The sequence below is a fragment of the Neomonachus schauinslandi genome, chromosome 15 (assembly GCF_002201575.2).
Source record: "Neomonachus schauinslandi chromosome 15, ASM220157v2, whole genome shotgun sequence".
NCBI lineage: Eukaryota > Metazoa > Chordata > Mammalia > Carnivora > Phocidae > Neomonachus > Neomonachus schauinslandi.
In genome coordinates, this window is record NC_058417.1 from 37,419,364 (window position 1) to 37,439,270 (window position 19,907).

Below are 19,907 nucleotides of genomic sequence, written 5' to 3' on the forward strand. Positions count from 1 at the left end.
GTGTCTGCAATTACCACATGCCCTGGGGGTGTGGGGAGCCTGCAGGATAGCCTCCCACAACCACCTCCCAGGCTCTGCAGAAACATCTCTAGCTAGGCCTCTCCAGAGCGGTCTCTGGGCTTGGGCTGCTCTATGGGGTCTCTGGGTCTGAGGGTTCCCTGTGGGCCCCTGGGTCTGGGGTCTCCGGCAAGCTCTGTGGCTGGGACGGAAGAGAAGCCAGTGTGCTGGGATGGGGACGTTTGCCGAGGTGGGGAAGGCAGGCTTGTGAAAAACCCAGCTCCTTCCCAGTCTTACGGAACTCCACGCCGGGAGGTGCAGTCAACTGGGCCAGGTGGCGGAGGCTACCGGGAACCAGAAAAGGGTTGTGGGGGAGAGGAAGCCACCCTCGGGCAGTGCCTCCGAGGGAGAAAATACGGACTGGATTCTAGTCCCTGAATGGAATGGAATGTAGCAACGCCAGCTCTGCCGGGAGGGGAGGAAAACAGCGAGTTTATGATTCAGACAGCTGAATCCCCTGACCACTCGCTTATCCATCCTCTGGGCTGAGAGGGTAGGCTTAGGCAAAACGTGCCTTTGGACTGTTTGTAAGGGGTGTGTGTGTGTGTGTGTGCGCGCGCACCTGCCCTCACACACGTTGTCAATATTCTCTTGGGCCAAATCTCCATTTTTCCAGGTTTAGCTGGAGCTTGGAAATATTCTTCCCACCCTCTCTGTGGCGAGGCATGTTTTATCTCAGGGGAGAGGAAGGAGGTAGAAGTTGTGACAGCTGGAAGAGACCTTAGAGATTCTCAAGTTCCACCCTCTTTTCTCATACCAAGGACACTGAAGACCAGAGTGGGCAACTAACTTGCCCAAGGTCACACAGCAGGAGGGAAGGCAGGACACCTGATCCTAGTCCAGTGCTTGCTCTTCCCATTGCACTCCACCTCTTTGCCCTGGGGGATCGAAGAGTGACTCCCCAGGCCCCTTCTCCTCCCCAGCAGGGCGACTCCTCTGTCTCATAGACCCTGGTACCTTGTACTCAGCCAACTACAACAACCATAAGAGTGAAAGTGGATTTATCAAGCTCCTCAGGATGGCCCAAAGGTCATCTCAAAGGTCATGCCAACCAGTCCCCTGCCCTTAGGTACAACACCAGCCTACTCGTGCTCACACACACCTATCACTGAGGTCAAAGACCACCAGAGCTCCCCACCTTGGAGTGTTTCACACACACACACACACACCCTGCGAGGCTTTCTTTCCTATCTAACCTCTATTCCTCCTACTGCAGCGTGGGCCTGTTTCCTTCCAAGCTGTCCGGGCAAAGATAGGGGGGAGGGGAGGAGAATATTTTCTCACCCCCAAACCCTTCCGTCTGCCCACCCGCAACGGAGCGGATGAGGGCAGGGTGTCCCCGGGTGGCTGGGCCCTGAGCCCAGTGCGTGCAGGAGGCATGAGTGCGCTGGGGGAGCAGCAGCCTGAGTGTGGGAGAAACTGGGAGAAACAGCTCTTCTGGGAACTGTCCCTCCAACTTCTCATTCCCTGCAAAATCCTAAGTCTCGAGGTTAGGGAAGGGTCTTTTCCGGTTTCAGAGACATCCGTTCTCTCTGCCACACCATTTATTGAGTGTTTAATATATATCAAGCAATGTGCTGGACATTTTCATCTATGATTGCATTTCATCTTCGCAGATGTCCCATGGTCAGAAATGAATCTGCCCCCTGGGATGGTCCCTTTCTAAGACTAAATCTAAACTTGATCCCTCTTGATCCATTTCCTCTGGCCCAGTCCTCCTTGGTAGTGGAGGCCATCTCTGCTTCTGTCTTCAGATAATCTCGCCATGACTCAGTGGCCCCACGTCATCTTCTCCAGGCTGCCAACCTTTATCCCGGCCTTGCCCCAAGTGATGGGCTTTATAGGGGTGAAAGCAACAGAGGCAGGACTGGGGGCTGGGATCCATGACACTGGCCAGTGCCAGACAGAGCTCAGGCCAGGAGGCTGGGGAGGAGGCTCTGGGGGCAGTCCCGCCGAGACAGGCTGGGCTGATGGAGGTGGGACAGAACCAGGGGCAGCAGATCCTCTCTCCCTGATGATGTCTGTGACCCTTACAGGGAGCATTGGGGCTTCACCTTCAGTGGCAGGGCCCAGAGACGCAATGACCTAGTCCTGTGACCAGCTCTCAGGTCCGAGTTGCAACTCACAAATACCCAGAGCCCAGGGGCCTGAGCAGAAGTGGGCAGGGCTACAAGACAGCGTGACCTGCCCTGGGCTATGTGGGGGGAGCTGACCCCAAAGGAGGGACTCTTTTACCTGGCTAAGCTCCTTGGCATCTAGAGGGTGCTCAGGCCCTGGGAATGGAGGAGGGAAACCCCCAAGCCAGCCTCGGCAGGGTTTCCTACACCCCATGGTAGCCACAGCCAACCTCAGTAAATTCACACAGCACTTGGCTTCCTGGGGCTACCCTGCATCCTGCCTCCAGCACGTCTGGAACCCAGGGGCCAGACCCACCTCCCCAGGAAACGATCCGGCCTCAGCTTCCACCCCCCTAGGAGATTCTAGCAGTGAAAGCATGGGCCAATGGGCAAGGGAAGTCGGAATGGTGGGTGGGACTCTGGTCCTTGTGGGTGGCACCTTCCCCCTTCAAGCAGGCACCATTAATATATGCAAAGCATATGCAAATCACCCAGAAGAGAGACACAACATCCAGGGAATGTCAGAAGAGACCTTGGAGATGATCCAGCCCACGCCCCCTCATTTCACAGGTGAGGAAAGAGGCCCGCATCAGACAGGGACTTGCTCAAGGTCACTCGGACATTTGGGTGCTGAGGAAGAATGGGAACGAGGTCCCTTTACTGGGAGTCTAGTGCTCTTTCCACGATGGTCCTGTCTTTTATATGGGAAGTGGACAAGATGGCAAAGAGGGTACAGGGCCTGGATGGGGCTCCAGGAAGGCCTACCCGAGACCGGGGGTGAGGGGCGGGATGGGGCCCCCCTCCCCAGCTCCGATCTGGAAACGGTGTGGGGGTGAGGGGGAGAGTGGACAGGGCGGCAGCGGCGCCTGGGACTGTGGGTGACCAGAGGGGTGGACAGGCCGAGGCCAGAGGCGCTGGTTTCCGGCAGCCAAGCAGCAGAAGGCAGAAGGCGGCAGGAGAACTGGAGTGTCAAAGCCGGAGGTCAGGGCAAGGTGCCTGCGGTGGTGTGCGGAGGGGGATGGGGCCCTCACTACACCTCTCCAAGTGCTCAGCAGCCCCCTTCCGCTTGGACTCTGATAACTATGGCACCTGACAGACCAGAATAGTCAACCCAGACCTGCCCCTTCAGTGCTTACGGCTGCCCTCCACCCCCCAACTTGGCTTCTCCACCTTCCAGACAGTCCTAGAAAGCAGGACCAATGCTGGGGGGAGGAAGACAGACAGATGGGAGGAGGGCAGACAGAGCGAGAAAAGGGGAGAAAAGGTGGGGGGAGAAAGAGAGAGAGAGAATGAAGTGCAGAGCAGGAGAAACTGAGGGGCAGAGAGAGGGGAGACCAGGGGAAGAAGTTGGGGGGGCGGCAAGGGGAGGGAGATGGTGGCATGGCGGGGGGCGGGGGGCGGACGGTGGGAGCAGCGGAGCAGAGAGAGAGGGCTGCCGGCCTCTGGGACTGAAGGAAAGCTGGAGCCTGGGTATCAGGCATAGGAGCCCCATCGAGGCCTCAAGACTGTCTGGAAGGAGATGGGGACCAAGCCCCTGCCCCTCGGCCCACCTCCCCAGCAATTCCTGGGCTGCCAGGAAATCGGTCCCTCCTCCTCTGCCTCCCTCCCTCCCTCTCTCCCTTGGGGCAGCAGCCAAATCCAAAGCCTGCATCTCTGCTTTTCAGAGCTGGGAATGAAAGAAGGGGAAGCGAGTGCAGCCCTCAAACCCGCTGACGGCCAGATTTTTATTATCTTTGCTCGAATGGGCCCTAGGAAGCCAGCAAGGGATTCTTCAAAGAGCATCTAAGTGGCTCATTGAAGCTTGCACCTGCACCAGCCCACCCACGACAGGCAGTCGGGGCTTGGGGGGCACAAGCTGTCCCCCACCTCCCACCAAGCCCAGAAGCCAGATTCCAGGCTGTCAGGAGCCTCACCCTCAGCTTTCTGTGCCTAGGTAGCGGCCACTGGCTCAGGCAGCCAGGCTCAAAGGCCACACCCAGGCCTGCTGGGCCTCTGAGGTAGTCTCTGTCCCTCTCTGGGCCTTGAGGACACAAGCAAAGGAAAAAATTGGATCTCTTTGCCAGGGCTGGAGGAGATAAGTGCTTGGGATTCCTCGAAAGGGAAGCTTTTATGGCAAGCCCTAGGTCTTTCCCCTGAACTCTCGGCCTGCCCCACACCCACAGGCCCCCTCTGCTGCCTCCTGACTCCCCTTTGCAGGACCCCACCCAACCACAGCTGCCCCTCCATTCCAGAGCCCCAGGCCCACCATTCAGTATGATCCTGAACCCCAAACACCCCTCCCTCCATCCAGATCCTCAACTCCCACTCCCTTCTTTCCCCAAGACCTGACCTGGAGTGGGGGTGGGGCTCAAACAGACCTGGTACTTTAAAGAGCCCAGCTCCCTCCCTCCTAAGCTTGGGTTTTGTCAGAGAAAGCCAAGGTTGGCACTGTGCAGACAGTCGCCATGCCACCCCCGCCCCCCAGCTCTGACCACACCGTTGAGATCGATGCCCGCAGCCAAAGAAGGAATCAATGGTTCTAATTAAACCCTTTTTCCAGGGTGGGTTCCTGGCCAGAGAGAGAGAAAGAGAGAGCGTCTGAGGCTCTGCATCCCAACACCCTACGCTGTACCCTGTACATCTTTAAAAAACCTGGAGCTCAGCAGGAATCAGGCCACAAAGACCCCAGACACCCCCCCCCATTAGACAAGGAGGCAAGCAGAAGGCTTGGGGTGGGGGGACAGGCCTCCTGATGGCTCATTCCCAGGGATCCTTCCCCTAGGAGAGTTCCCCCTCTCCACTCAGCCCTGCCTGAGGACCACAGTTGCATCTTCCAGATCCCCAGAGCACATGGGGGACCCATATCTCCATCCCAGCCCTGAGGGTCATCATAGAGAATCGGCCATCATGGTAAGGGCGGAAGGAACAGGGCGGTGGTAGGGGGGCACTGGACAAAGACCCTCTTGTCCCCAAGGCATGGTGGCAAGAAGCCAGGGCAAAGCCTTTGCACTCGCTGCCAATGGTGCCTGGGTGCCAGGCAATCTGGGTGGAGGGTGGGGGGGATCTTATTCTTGTAACCCCCCCTTTACACCCCAAGCCCTCACCCCCAAGCCTTGCTTCTACAGCAGGCCACCAGCTAAGTCTCTGCCCTGACAACTCTTAGCTCGCCTGGAGCCCTCCTTCCTGTGTGAATGCCAGGCCCTGACACTTGCTCGCTGTGACCCCAACACCAATCAGAACCAGCAAAAGCCCTCATGCATAAACCCAAACTGTCCCCCACATACATACACACGCACAACCACACCAGAGAAACCACCACAACAACTGCCACTAAGAATGACAGAGCTTCACATTTTCATAGTGACAGTCCCCATCAAATGCATCATCAGTTCTTTAAAACCAGCAAGAGGGATAGGGAAGGGAATGAGAGAAACTGAGGCATGAAGTTAGACAGCAAAGCAGCTGGCTCAAGGTCACCCAGACCAAGATATCCAGAGTCGGGAAGAAGGTATCCAACCTCCCCACACAAAGTGCTCAAACCCCACACCAGGGAACAGTTCAGACCTACAAGTCCGAAGTCTGGTCAGCTATCCCGCACTGCCAGTCCTCATCTGTTTCCCCTTCCCCCGAAACAACAGTAGCTCCGACATCTCCTGAGAAGGCTTCATCCAGGAGCCCTCCAGCAGCGCCACCAGGGAGGAAAACACTTCCCCTAAAGTTGGGGGCTGCAGGACCTCCTGTTTCCACAGTATTTGGAGAGAGGGAAAAACAGTCCGGGATCTCCTTCTGGCACAATCCTTGTTCCTGCTCACCTGGCTCCCCTCGGCCCCCGGGGTCCCTCGGTCCAGCCTCCTCCCTAGGAGATCGGGCGCTGCCCTCCGCTGTCCTCTCCCACCAGGCCAGGGCAAAGCGCCGGAGGCACTGCCAGGGCTGCATGGGGAGGGGTGGGGCCGGGGGGTTAGCACCCGCAGCAGCACAAGCCCCGCCGGGCCCTGCCAGCCGAGCTGCGGAGGCACCCGGCCGGCCCCCTCTGCTTCCACCAGCATCCTGCTGCCCCCACCGACAGGACTCGGAGCTGGCCCCGGAGCTTCTGACGTAGCAGGGGGGGTGCGTGGGAGGGGAGGGGGGGGGCTATGGCGCGTCCCCTCCCCAGCCCCGCCCTCTGCCCCTCAGCCTCCTGCGGTCCCTACCTCCTCACTCACCCTGGATGTTCTCCCCAGCTGGGGGCGCCCTCCCCTGCCCTCCTGCCTCTGCAGGGGGGAGGACTTAAGATCAAATAGCCCCTCCCCCAGCCCCTCCCTCTTATGGCCCCTCCCTACCCGCCAGCTGAGCGGGGAGCTGGTCCCCAGTTTCTGCAACTGCTGCCTAGGCTCTGAGGTCTCCAGGGCTAAGGCCTCGAGGTGAGGGGGGCGGGGGGGGTGAATAACATGCTCGTATCCTGGCAACACAGCCAACCCCAGAACGCACTCATCCCCTTCCTTCCCTGGGGGGCTGGCGCAAAGCGCCTACCACCACCGTCCAAGTGCGTTCACCCCATCCTGTGACCTGGGGGAAAGAGAGGCCTTTGAGGCTCCCCCCCACACACACTTCATCCTCGTCGCCTCCCTCCCCCGCCCCCGCATCCTCCTCTTCCTCCACCACGGATGGACCACTCCCCTCCCCCACTCCCCTCACCATCCATCCCCCTTCCTCTTCTCCCCACCCCTCCTCCCTCCACACGTACCCCTTTAAATTTTCACCCCTCGGGCCCCCTCCCCCCGGGCATCACGGGGCCCTCCCCGCTCGGTTTCCAGCCTCGCCAATCCCTGACCCCCTCTGGTCCCAGGACTCCTGTCGCCCGGGTCCTTCTCCCAAGCCTACACGCAGCGGTCCCCTGTCCCCCCCAACACCTGCGCCCTGAGCATCCCTCGCCCCACCGGCCGCCGCCTCCCCGGCCCGGCCGCCGCCCCCGCCCCCGGCCGAGGGGAAAACACACAAAGAAAACAGAAATACCTTCCACTTAAGCATGGAGGCACATTAGGGAGGAGAGAGACAGGGACATGCCTTGGGACGGAGCGTTCCCCATCGGGCGGGGGCGCGGGGGGCGGGGGCCCCGGGCCGGCCTGCCTGGCGCTCGCCCTCTCGCCGCCTCGCGGGCTCCTCGCTCGGCCCCAGCCCCGGGGCGCGGTGCCAGGCGGGCGGGCCGGGGGCGCGGGCCCCGCCGGGGTGGACCAGCTGGGAGGGCGCCGGCGGCCGGGCGTGTGGGTGCGCGCGCGCGCGGGCGTGTCACCGAGTGTGCGAGAGCGAGTGTGTGTGTCTATGTGTGTGTGTGTGTATGTGGGGGGGGCGCGCGCGCGGGCCGGCGCGGGTGTGTCACTGCGGGCGGGAGCGCGCGCGGCGCGGGCACCCGCGTGTGGCCGAACGTACAAAGGGCCGCCCGGGCTGGCGGGGAGCGGAGGAGGGGAGGGGGCGCTGCGCCTCACGCCCTCCAGCTGCACGGCGGGATCCCGCGGCGCGCGGCCGGGCCAGGGGTGCGGGGCGCGCTCCCGCGCCCCTCCCGACTCCACCTGCTTCTCCCACCCCGAGCAATCGTCGCAGCACCATCCCCACCACCGAGACAAATACCTAAGGCCCGGGACCGGCCTCGGAGGAGGGGGGTGCACCTCGAGGGTGGGGGACTTCTCGGTCTCCAAGCCCTGGCGCGCCAGGGGATGGGGAAGCGTTCGGGGAGGAACCGGGCAGGGAGGCAAGCGGAGCGGCGGGACCGGGGGGCCACTTTTCAGCCAAGGTGACCTCCGAAAGCCACAGCCGCCCTATGCAGGGAGAGTCTAGACCCTCCTCTGGCTCTGCCGGGACGCGCCCCTCCCCCGCTCCTTAGACTCGGCTCAGCCGCGGAGATCCAGTCCCCCGGCGCCCCCTGCTGGGCTGTCTCCTTGCCCCCAGCTCCGGTTGCGGCCCCTCCTGCAGGCGTCTGCTGGAACTGCAGAGGCCCGCGCTAGGAGTAAGGGGAGTCAGCTCCGCCGTCAGGGAGGACCCCCAAAGGGGCGCGCTCCAGCCCCTTCTCACACCTCGCTTGGCTCTGCCCGGCCACCTCCAAGGCAGCATGCAGAGCGCCAGCTCTGCCCCGCCCCGGCTTTCTTCCCACCCCCTCCCTGTCCCACCCTGGCCTACCTGTTGGCTCCACAGACTTCTCCGGCTCTGACCAGCACTGACCATGACCCCTCCTCCTGTGCTGGTTGCTTCCTTCCTCTCTCCCTTCGGTTCTCTGTCCTGTCTCTCCTCTCCCAAGCTGCTCTTGGGGAGGAGAAGGTGGACTGAGTCCCCTGCCTCTTTTCTTTACTCCTGGCATCCCCAAAGCCACTTTAGATGGAGCAGGAAAGGGGCACAGGACCTCTCTTCAATAAAGGACACCAGGCAGAGTGACAAGCAGGCAGCGAGGCAGGAGAGAAGACCCCACCCCAAGTGCCCAAATGACAAACCGGTTTCCCCACTTCCTAGTCTACCTACCAGGTTGCAACCTTAATCTAGGCTCTCCCATTTTCTTGCCCGCCCTCAGGCCTGCCCCTGAGCCAGCCACATGCCTGGCTGGGGGCAAGTCCCAGATGCCCCTCGAGATTAATCTCCAGTTGCAGTAACTTAGGTGGTAGGGCCAGGGCAGGAGGGCAGGGTGGCCCTTCCCAGCTCCAGCAGGATAGCTCCGGAGCCAAGAGCTGTGTCTCGGACACACTGTCTGGGCATACGACCCCAGCAATCGGCACCCTGACTTCTCCAGTCCTGGGCCAGCTTCCTCTCCCTCTGCCAACTGGACGGTGCCCATCTTTTGGCCTCTGAGCGCACAGCGGGCACTCTTCCAGCTCTCTGCCTGGCTGTCTGCCCAGGATGGGCATGGGAGGCAGCAGGCCCTGTGTAGGGGAGGGGGTGGTGCAGGGAGGGGTGGCTTCCCCCCAGCTGCTTGGACACCACCTCCCACGCCTCTCACAGCCTACAGGCTGGGGACTCAAGCTTCTGCTCCTCCATTCAGAAGTCTGACTCAACTACACAGAACTCTGCCCCTTCCTCTCCCTGTCAGGGTCCCCCTAAGACGGGGTCTCTTTCCTGCCCCACTTTGTGTCCACCTAAGGAGAAGGGAATCAGCAAGTGTTTTACTCGTATTCTCTCATTTAACCCTCTCAACAATCCTGCAGAAGGGGCGTCCTTGGTCCCATTTCAGAGATAAAGAGTTGAGGCTCGGACAGGAATAGCCATGTGCCCACTCTAAGAGGAGCACAGCTGAAATTCAAACCCAGATCTGCCTGACTGCAGAGCTCCCAGCCTCTTTCCTATCACCAGCAGCACCTCTTAACCCTGTGCACTGCCAGAAGCTAGGGCCAGCCTCTGTGGATAGAAGAGAGCTGGGCTCAGGAATAGGGCTGAGCGTTAAGACATACGGTTATGTCAAGGGTTAAGGAACTGGGCTTTAGCCCTGGATGATGACAGGAAAGATGCTTGCCCAGTCACATGGAGATATTTCTGCCCTTATGATAAATGCCAAGAAGCCACTGGTTCGGAGACTGGGGGGACAGGTTCTGTGATTCAGCCCCCAGAAACTGGGAACAGTTCCAAAGGTGTCAGCAGGACGATGCACCCATCTTTCCCCACCCTGAGGTGACCTCCTGCATCAGGAGGGCTCCGGGACCCTGACCTGAGCCGAAGGCAGACGCTTAACCACTGAGCCACCCAGGCGCTGCTGTAGCTCACTTCCTGAAGATGAACCCTTAACATTTCTCATCATCTGCATAGCCGCTATTTCATTTGACCCCCTATTCCCCTCAACTAGTTCACACCCACCCAACCCAGGGGTGAGAAGAGATACAGCTTCTGAACAGAAACAAAACACTGAGACCCCTCAGTGAGCCAGAGGGCGGGTGACATGGACCCCACGAGATCCTCTGGCCCACCCCCCAGGGAAGAGAGGTTCCAGGCCCAAAGCAGAGTCTCCTGGGGTAGGGAAAAGGCTGGGAAGCCATCGCCATGGATCAGGGGCAAAGCAACGCAGGTATTAATTCTCCAGCTCAGAGACGAGAGAATTGCTCCTGGAAGCTGGCCTGGTGCCCTGGCACAACCAGTGTTCCAGCTGCCTCCCCGAGATGCCTCAGGTGCCGCCCCACCCCCACTCTCATCCCTCAACAGGTAACTTCCCTCCGGCCCTCCTCCCCGGCCTCTCTGGAGAGGTGTTGCTCTTGGTGGGGAGGGGGCAGCTGGCTTGTTCGAGGGATCAACAATGCTTAACTGAGCTTCTCACACACTGCCTCCCCCCCCCCCCCCCCCCGGCCTGTTCCTGGGCACCTGCAGTTGGGAGGTTATGGGGGAGCACGCTAGAGGTGAGAATTCTCAGCCTCTCCTCCCCCAAGGTACAGTCAGAACAGGGAGCGCACCTGGACAAACATCTGGGCAGGAAGAGGGACGTGGGGCCAGGGGTGAGCACAGAGAGGGACGGGGGCCTCTAGGGAAAGGCACAGGAAAAAGGATGACGCAGAAATGATGGGTGGGATATGTTGAACTGCTCACTCTGCCATGGTGGGAACCACCCCCCCCAGATCCTAGAGAAAGCCCCCTGCCAGCGGGGCTATTGTCCAGCCAGCGCATTTCATGAGCCCCCTTAGGACCATCCACACTCCATCAAGGGTGGCCTGCAGGCAGCGAAGGGGCTGCTATTCGGCCCTGTTCTGGAGAGAGAATGACCAGGGGCGCTGACCTGGCATCTGGGGGAGAAACTGGCAGGGGTGGGGGAGGTGAGGAGGAGGAGGTTCTTCCTTCTGACCACAGACTAGCGCCCCAGAGCTCCTCCCAGGTCCCCTCCTGCATTCCTGGCCCTCCCATTCCCCCTCCCACCCTATAGGAGAGGAGTGAATAGCCGTGAGTTTCAAAAGACCGTCCCTCATTCCCTGCGGTCGTCCCGCTCCTGCTTCTTATTGTAATGAATGCTAATGATGCTTCATAATTGATGCCCTCATTAGCACATCAAACCCACTTTCTGAAGAATGGAGAGAGAAGGCGGGAGGGGGGGTTCTCTGGGGTCCTGAATGTAACCACCTCCAGCCAAAGAAATACATCCTGGTGCTTCCAGCAGTGAGAGACCCCGGGTTGAGGGACTTGCAGCGAGAAGCCTAGATACCCCTCTGATTGGCAGTTTTCTGAACATAAGTCTCCGTCTTCCCTGTCAGATGGCAAGCAAGGGTCCCACCTCCGCCATCAGACTGTGAGCGCTTAGCCTCCCTCATTAATTAGGGCTCCCTCTCAGGGTCATGCAATGGTTCTTACACTAGAGTGAGGATCAGAATCACTGGAGGGCCTGTCAGAACACGGGTTGCTGGGGCCCTCTCCTGAAGCTTCTAAGTTTGAAGAAGGGCCTGGGAATGTGCATTTCTAACAAGGTTCTAAACACTGCTGCTCTGGGCCCCACTTTGAGAACCAGTGGGGGGCAGAGGGTTCTTCTTGTTTTCCCAGCTTAGGGCTTTGCCTGCTGATGCAGGTTGACTGGCAGGTCTCCACAGGGCCTGGTCCCCGGGGGAGTGTCCAGGAGAACTTTGTGGCAGGGATGATGGCTCTTCTCCTCCCAAACCACCTGCCCTCAAACCAAGGCCAATTCCTGCCACATAAGCAGCCCTGGAGACTCCTTTCTCCCCAGACCATGACCTTTGGTACTGAGGGACAGAGATGACCAGAACTGGATCTCTTGATCCCCAGCTGCAGGCCACCATGCTCTGGGCTGCGGATGTCAGTGGGTCTCCTGGGAGGGGGAGGAAGGAATAAAGATGAAAGAGAGGCTTCCCAGCACCGAATCTCACTTTGGGGAGACTTACCAGGGCCTAAGTGGGGAGAAGGGCTCATGGATACAGTCCGATGGCAGGAACGTGCATGCGGCTCCCCACCCCCTTTCTTCCCACTCAGTCCCTGAGGCATAAGAATTGCAGGTTGGGGGTGGGGGGAGGAGGAGGAGATTAGAGCAGGAATGTAAGGATGGAAGAGGAAGGCAGACGGAAGTGGGGTGAAGAGAAAATGATAGACAAAAACAGAGAAGAGGGGAGTGAGCAGAGAGGGGGGGTAGAAGAGAGTGAGGGAGGTGAGAAGCTCAGGAAAGGCAAAGGAAAGAGAGAAGAAAGATGAGGAGAGACTAGAGCAGGGAGGAGGAGGAGGAACGGGGTCTGTATCTATCCTTGAGAGTACATATTTCGAGCCACAGAGTCCAGGTGGATCACAAGCCCAACTCCTGAAGGACCACACCCAGCCTGGCTTTGAGGCTGTAGATTTCACCATCCGACCTACATGCCTTGGTAAAAAAGGGAAAGGCACCCTCCCACGCCCCCATGCCAGCCAGCAGCCTCCCAGGCCTGCCAAGTAGCCTTAGAAGCCTATGGTGGGTGGTAGGGCAAATGGAGCAGGAAATCATCCTGACATATTTTACCCATGCTAGCACCTGGTGGTAACCATCACCTTGCCTTCCCAGGTGACAGCAAATACCTGTTGAATAAGGAAAGCAGGTGGAACCCTCTCACACTTTGCTGGTGGGAATGAAAAATGGCTCAGCAACAATGGAAAACAGTTTGGCAATTCCTCAAAAAGCTAAACACAGAAATACCACATGACCCAATAGCCTAAATGTCCTTCAGCAGGTGAATGGATAAACAAGTGGTGATCTCTGCATATAATGGAATATTATCTGTCCCTAGAAAGGATCCAGGTACTAATTAATACTCACTCCAACACAGATGAACCTTCAACATGTGCTAAGTGAAAGAAGCCAGACATAGAAGGTCACATATTGTATGAATCTGTGTATGTGAAATATTCAGAATAGGCAAATCCATGGAGATCTCCCTAGGAGGAGGAGGAAGAAAATGGAGAGCAACCGCTTAAGGAGTATGAGGTTTCCTTCCGGGGTGATGAAATGCTTCAGAGCTTAGTGGAGGTGGTGGTTTGCACAACATGGTGAACGCACTAAATGCTACCGAGTTGTTCACTTTAATTTTATGTTATCTGAATTTCACCTCAAAAAAGAAAAAGTAGCAATGAACGTAGGAGTTTTCCAGGGAGATCATGAAATTGATCCATCTGCAGAGCCTACCTGCTTTGGGAACAGGAGTGTGTACCCACATGAGTCACAGCCTTTCTGATGCCCTGGGGCCCCAGGCATCTGCTCGGAAGACTCAGAAGATGCTTGCGGGCCCCCCCAGCATGCTGTTTTCTGGCCCCACGCTGCATCCCTGAAGCCTCCCCCTGCCTGGCTCACACCCCGAGAGAGGCTCCCTTTCACCTCGCTTCCCAAGCAAGCAGCAGATGCAGGATGGCTGGGTTGGGGCTGAGGAGCTAGCTTCCCCTGTCTTCAGCTAACATTGTGCCATCCGTCCCAGAGGCAAACCCATCCCTCCCTGATCTTGCTCCAAAGCTAGCTTTATTTATTTATTTTTTACAGATTTTATTTATTTATTTGAGAGAGAGAATGAGATAGAGAGAGCATGAGAGGGGGGAGGGTCAGAGGGAGAAGCAGACTCCCCGCTGAGCAGGGAGCCCGATGTGGGACTCGATCCGATGTGGGACTCGATCCGGGGACTCCAGGATCATGACCTGAGCCGAAGGCAGTCGCTTAACCAACTGAGCCACCCAGGCGCCCCAAAGCTAGCTTTAAAGTCCCTCTGGTTTTCTTTCCCATAGATGATTTTAATCACCCTCTAAATGGGCCCCCTGCTCTCTAGAACCTCTCACTCTTCCCAATCCCCTTTCCCCGGCTAGGCCCTGGATGGGCTGCTCTGGGTGCAGGTGAGGCAGGGCGGGGTCCCAGGATGAATCAGGCACGTGTGCTGCTCCCACTGCTCTAAAGCCGCCACTAGATCCTTCCACTCGAAGACCTTCAGTGACTACTCCCTACACAGGTGATTGTGTCCTTTGAGGACCCTTTACCCTTTGAGGTCCTGACAAAAGTTCTGCACCCTCTCTCTAGATAAATGAGCATCCACGCCCACCACAAAACAACAACAACAACAAAACTGTGGCCCTTCCCGACCTCTGCAGCTCCTCCAAGGACCCCTGGGGCAGGGTTACTCAAACCACAGACCAGCGCAGCCACTGGTTCACAGATGAGTACAGAAAGAGAGAGTAAGCATTAAGCAACCTTTACGGGGATTTGCCATTGCCACCGCGTCCGAGCACATGATCATTTTTACTATATATATATATATTTTAAAGATTTTATTTATTTGTTTATTTGACAGAGAGAGACACAGCGAGAGAGGGAACACAAGCAGGGGGAGTGGGAGAGGGAGAAGCAGGTTTCTTGCAGAGCAGGGAGCCCGATGTGGGGCTCGATCCCAGGACCCTGGGATCATGACCTGAGCCGAAGGCAGACGCTTAACAACTGAGCCACTCAGGTGCCCCATGTTTTATTTATTTTTTTTAAAATCTGAAGCAAATAGGGGCACCTGGGTGGCTCAGCCATTAAGCATCTGCCTTCAGCTCAGGTCATGATCCCAGGGTCCTGGGATTGAGCCCCACATCAGGCTCTCTGCTCAGCGGGAAGCCTGCTTCTCCCTCTCCCACTCCCCCTGCTTGTGTTCCTGCTCGCTATCTCTCTGTCTTTCAAATAAATAAATAAATAATCTTAAAAAAAAAATGTGGGTTCACAGTCAATGGGAAATTTAACAACAACAATAAAATTGTGTCTCACCCCAGAGAGTTTGAGAAGCACTGCCCTAAGCATCCATTCACTTCCATTCATTCTCATGCCTGAGAATTTCAATAAATTTCTTAGCCTGGCACTCAAGGCCCTCCAAGATCTGTCCCCTAAATCTTTCCAGGGGAAAGATCCCTTGTCCCTGGCCACCTCCTGCAATACCACATACTACACACACACACAGCCACACACACACACACACACGTGCCTGCTTGTGTGCATGCTTGCTCTGTATCTTCCCTTCACACTTCAGCCTTTGCCGATTCTGTTCCCCCACCATAGGGTTATTCTTTCCTTCCTCTGCTCCTGTTGACACCTGACTCCCAGTTCCAGGAGCGGCTCAAATCCCATTTCCTCAATATAAAGTCTTCCCAAACTCTACCCTTGCCCTCCGCACACACAAACACATTCTAGCTGCAATTCCCTCTCCCCTGGGCTTTTGTAACACCCACTTAGCTTTCTTTATGGCTGTCCGTCTCCTCCTCACAGGGCAGAGCTTTGGTCCTTTGGTCCCCTCTGTCTTCTCCACCATCCAGAGTGTCCATGCTGTGTGGATTCTGGGAATTCTGCTGCCCTGATCCTCCTGGGTCTCTCCTGTTGCTGCTCTCCCCTCTCCACTGGTTCCATGCTGGGCCTTCTGAGCCTCGAGCTCCTTCCCAAGATAGGCCCCTGGCCTCCATACCACTCCCTGTCCCACCCCTGGCTTCACCCTCCTTCTCCAGGGGTCGGCCCGCAGCAATAACCACTGGTATATGATGGGGGCCCAAAATCAGTGACATCCAAGGTTTCCAGGACTGGAAAAAAGTGAATTTGACCTATTTTTTGAATAGGAAATCCTATTTGCAAGTGATACAAAATTCAAAAGGGGCAAAAGGGGAGTACAGTGCAAAGTCAGTTCACCCACCACTGTCTCTGCCCCAGCCACCAGGGTCCAGCACCAGAAGCAAACACCATCCCCAGTTTCTTTGGCCTTTCGGGGCTTGCCTGTGTGCTCACGAGCATCTCCTTTGTGTTCTCTTACCCAAACGGCAGCATAGGATACACATTCAACAGCTATAAACCGGACACTGTTCTGCATCAGCACATATAAAGGTAACCTGCTGGGGTGCCCAGCTGGCTCAGTCGGTAGAGCATTCTCTCTTGACTTCGGGGCTGTAAGTTCGAGCCCTGCATTGGGTGTAGAGATTATTTAAAAATAAAGTCTTTTAAGGGCGCCTGGGTGGCTCAGATGGTTAAGCGTCTGCCTTCGGCTCAGGTCATGATCCCAGGGTCCTGGGATCAAGTCCCGCATCGGGCTCCCGGCTCAGCGGGGAGCCTGCTTCTCCCTCTGACCCTCGCCCCTCTCATGCTGTTTCTCTCTCGCTCGCTCTCTAGAAAAAAATAAATAAAATCTTTAAAAAAAATAAAAATAAAAATAAAGTCTTTTAAAAAATAAAATAAAGGTGCCCCGTGGATGGATATTTAGACCATGTCTAGGGCAAGAGATATCCTGGTAATTACTTTAGTTCAGACAATGCCAGCATATCTGTAGAATAAATTCCTAGAAGTGGAATAGCTGGATAAAGGGTATGTGCATAAGTGTTTTAGATACGAACCATTATTCCTGTTTTTGCCCTGATGTGTGGATCCATAGCAACCAATCTTTTCCAATTTGGCCACTTATTTCTCTAGTTGTGTGACTGCTGGGGAAACTGAGGCAGATACTCTCCCCCTCCCCCCCCATATACACTCCCATAGAATCCCAAATTGGGCAAGGGACCTGAAAGCAGAAAGAAATCCAGCTTCAGGGCGCCTGGGTGGCTCAGTCGTTAATCGTCTGCCTTCGGCTCGGGTCATGATCCCAGGGTCCTGGGATCGAGCCCCACATCGGGCTCCCTGCTCCATGGGAAGCCTGCTTCTCCCTCTCTCACTCCCCCTGCTTGAGTTCCCTCTCTCGCTGTGTCTCTCTGTCAAATAAATAAATAAAATCTTAAAAAAAACAAAAAAGAAATCCAGCTTCATCAGAGGTAGGAAATGTCCCAAGGGTCCTGTGCACCTTGAGAAGCAGAGGGAAGGATGAGGTGCCTAGCCTGAAAAGGGAGAAACTAAGATAATGATCACTTTTCGTGTGAACGAGGAGCTAAGCCGGAACACTGAAGGGGTTCCATGTCAGCAAGAGAGACTGCGATTAGCTCCCCGGGTAAACTTCCTGTCAGTGCAGGAGGGGTGCTGAGGGCTTGGCACCAGCAAGGACTGTGGGGACTCCTTACCCAGAGAGCATTAAGCCAGGATTAAGGGTGGTGGCCGGGCCAAGGCTGCTGGGAGGCAGAGGGCTGGAGCAGGTGACCATTTAAGCTGCCGTGCAAGGGCACGGCTTAGCCAAGGTAAACAGTGTGGGAACTGGATTAGTACGGCAGGGTCCCTTCACAGCCATCCTGTAATCAAACCTCCAAGGAGGGCAAGCAAGCGTGATGAGGAGCCCACTTTGCTGATGAGAAAACCAAAGCCTAGAGAGGCTAAGACACTTGCCCAAGGCTTCACAGGTGAACCAGGACTTAAACCCAAGCTTTCCGCCCCCAAGTCCAATGACATGGCCTCCCACTGCCTTCCTGGGGCTGGAAGCTTCCCAAGATAGGCCCCAGTCTCTGGCCTTGATTCCTCCACCAAATTCCCCAGGCCCTTTGCACCCTCACTCCTGCATGCCACCCTCCCCACCAACACCCCAACCACGCAGTTGCAGGGCAGGGTGGGGACTGCTGGGTGAGGCTGCAAATCCCTCTCCTGTCTAACAACCGAGCTGAGAGAGGAAGACAGAGGTGGGAACAGGTCCCAAACTCCCATCTCACGTGTCCTCGCCCGTCTCAGTCCCAGACTCTCTCGTGATAGGAAAGTAGGCCAGTTTGGAATATGTCACAGATATTTTCGACATCCCCATCTGTACTATAGCTTTGCATACAGCCAAGTGGGGCGGAGCCAGAACCTCCGTGCTGGATGAGGGGTACACCTGCTACCTGTGGGGCTCAGAGCCCAGATAGGGGCTGGGAACATGCACAGGGGACCCTGAAGGGCGCTGCGCACCTGTCCAGCAGCCTGGACAGGGCAGGACGAAAGACCAGCCATATCTGCGCTCTTCCCACAGGAGCAGAAGCTGAACAGCTGTGCGATCTGTGGACACTCTCCGGCTGCCCTGTGAGCCCGTGTGCCTGGCTAGCCTGGGGGTGGAGCACTGAGGAGGGAGCCATGAGTCCTGCAGGGAAAGGGGACTGGGAAATCTTTAGGGGAGAGGTGACTGATGCTTGAGTTGGGCCTTGAAAGGGGAGCAAAACTTTGCTGGGTGAAGATGCGGAGGGTTGGGGCGCCTAGGTGGCTCAGTCGTTAAACATTTGCCTTCAGCTCAGGTCATGATTCCAGGGTCCTGGGATCAAGGCCTGCATTGGGCTCCCTGCTCTGTGGGGAGCCTGCTTCTCCCTCTCCCTCTGCCCCTCCCCCCAGCTTGTGCGCTCTCTCTCTCTCTCTCTCTCTCTCTCTATCTCAAATAAATGAATAAAATCTTAAAAAAAGAAGAAGAAGAAGGAGGAGGAGGAGGAGGAGGAGGAGGAGGAGAAGGAGAAGATGCAGAGGGTGTTCCCGGCCAAGGGGTGTGCTTGGGGTGTGCTGCAGCCACTGTAGCTTGGGGGGAGAGGACTGACCAGGGAGGTGCAGCAAGAGAGACTGGGCAGGGGTGGGGTGACCCTGGAGAAGGAGCTGTTATGGTGAATGCCCAGCGAGGAAGCTTCGGGTGCACCTGCAGTTGCCCATGGAGGCTTTTAAGTTAACAGGATTCAGAAAAAACATGCAACTGTGGGCAGGGAGGAGTCACGGTGGGAGGGGCAGAGGTGCAGGGAACAAACGAGTGAGAGTTCTCTCTGAGCCACTAGCCACCTTGATCAAGTCATTCTCGGGTTTGCTGGCAGGGACACGGATCCTGATTGGGAGAGAGGAGACCAATGTGAGAAATGAATTCCTTGCAGAAGTTAGAGATCTGCTAGCTCAAAGGGGCCAAGGTCGAGGTGGGGATTACATATCAAGCGATTCTCCTGGAAAGGCTGGTAGAGGAGACACCCGGACACTGTGTTACTAAGCACCTACTATGTGCACTTTGCAACACTGCCTCACTTAACCCTTACAACAAGCCAAGAGTAGGTATGCTTTCCGCCTTTTTATCAGTGTGGAAGCTGAAGCTTGGGTTTCAGGAGTCAAGAAGCAAAGGGAAGTATAAGTCCCTTCCCTAAGGTCCCACAGCTTATAAGTGGGGTAAGAATCCAGGTCTGTCTGTCCCCAAAGCCCATCCCCTTCTTCTCTCACTACCTCCCAGATAAGAGCCAAAGCTCCCTCCCAAAGAAATAACTCAGGCTTAACCCTCACCCCTCTTTTAGTCTCCAGCCTGGACCAGGCCTCCGGGGCCCCACAGCAACCCCGCGAGAAAGCCACACTCAGATGAGCAAACGGAGCCTCAGAGAAGTTAAGTGACTTGCCAAGGACACAAAGCTAATTAGTGACAGAGGTGGGATTCAGATCCAGATACCTCCTCCCACCTAATCACTCTGCCTTATTCCTCCCTGAGCACTTAGCTTCTCTCTTCTCCGGGTTCCTCATCTGTAAAGTGGGCCCTGGGGAGGAGGATTAGCGAGAGAATGCACAGATAAAAGCCACTTGGCACAGTAGCCAACACTCATTCAACCTTCAATAAATATTTGCTGAGCACCTACTAGGAACAACCAGCCTCTTCCAGCCTTTGGGATGCAACAGGTAACAGAAACCAGCCCCTGCTCCGGAAGTGGATACTGAGCCGAGGGTTAGGAGGAGAATGGGCTAGAGTAACAGAGAAAGCCCTCCACAGTCGCACCCACTTAAGTCCTACCTACGGGTTGTAGGAGCTTGGGTTCTGGTGTTCTCTGCACCTGGATCTAGAAAACGGGAAGAACCCAGAGGGGAGCTGCCTCACAGAGAGGCCCCCCTCGCAGGTGAGCAGCCCTGCTCCCTCTCCCCTGACAGCAGCGCAGCGCCTCCGCGCCCCCCCCCCCCCCCCCCCCCCCCCCCCCCCCCCCCCC

General features: G+C 56.9%; 1 protein-coding gene across 1 annotated transcript in view; it reads right to left on the bottom strand.

Moving 5' to 3' along the window:
• SRCIN1 (SRC kinase signaling inhibitor 1) overlaps nucleotides 1-8,533 on the bottom strand; it is a 67,298-nt gene extending 58,765 nt beyond the window's left edge. Inside the window, exon 1 of the mRNA XM_044921632.1 lies at nucleotides 8,304-8,533. Coding sequence (XP_044777567.1) covers nucleotides 8,304-8,481 — 178 coding nt within the window. The 5' untranslated portion in view covers nucleotides 8,482-8,533. The remainder of the gene's footprint in view (nucleotides 1-8,303) is intronic.
• Between the last annotated feature and the right edge of the window lie 11,374 nt (nucleotides 8,534-19,907).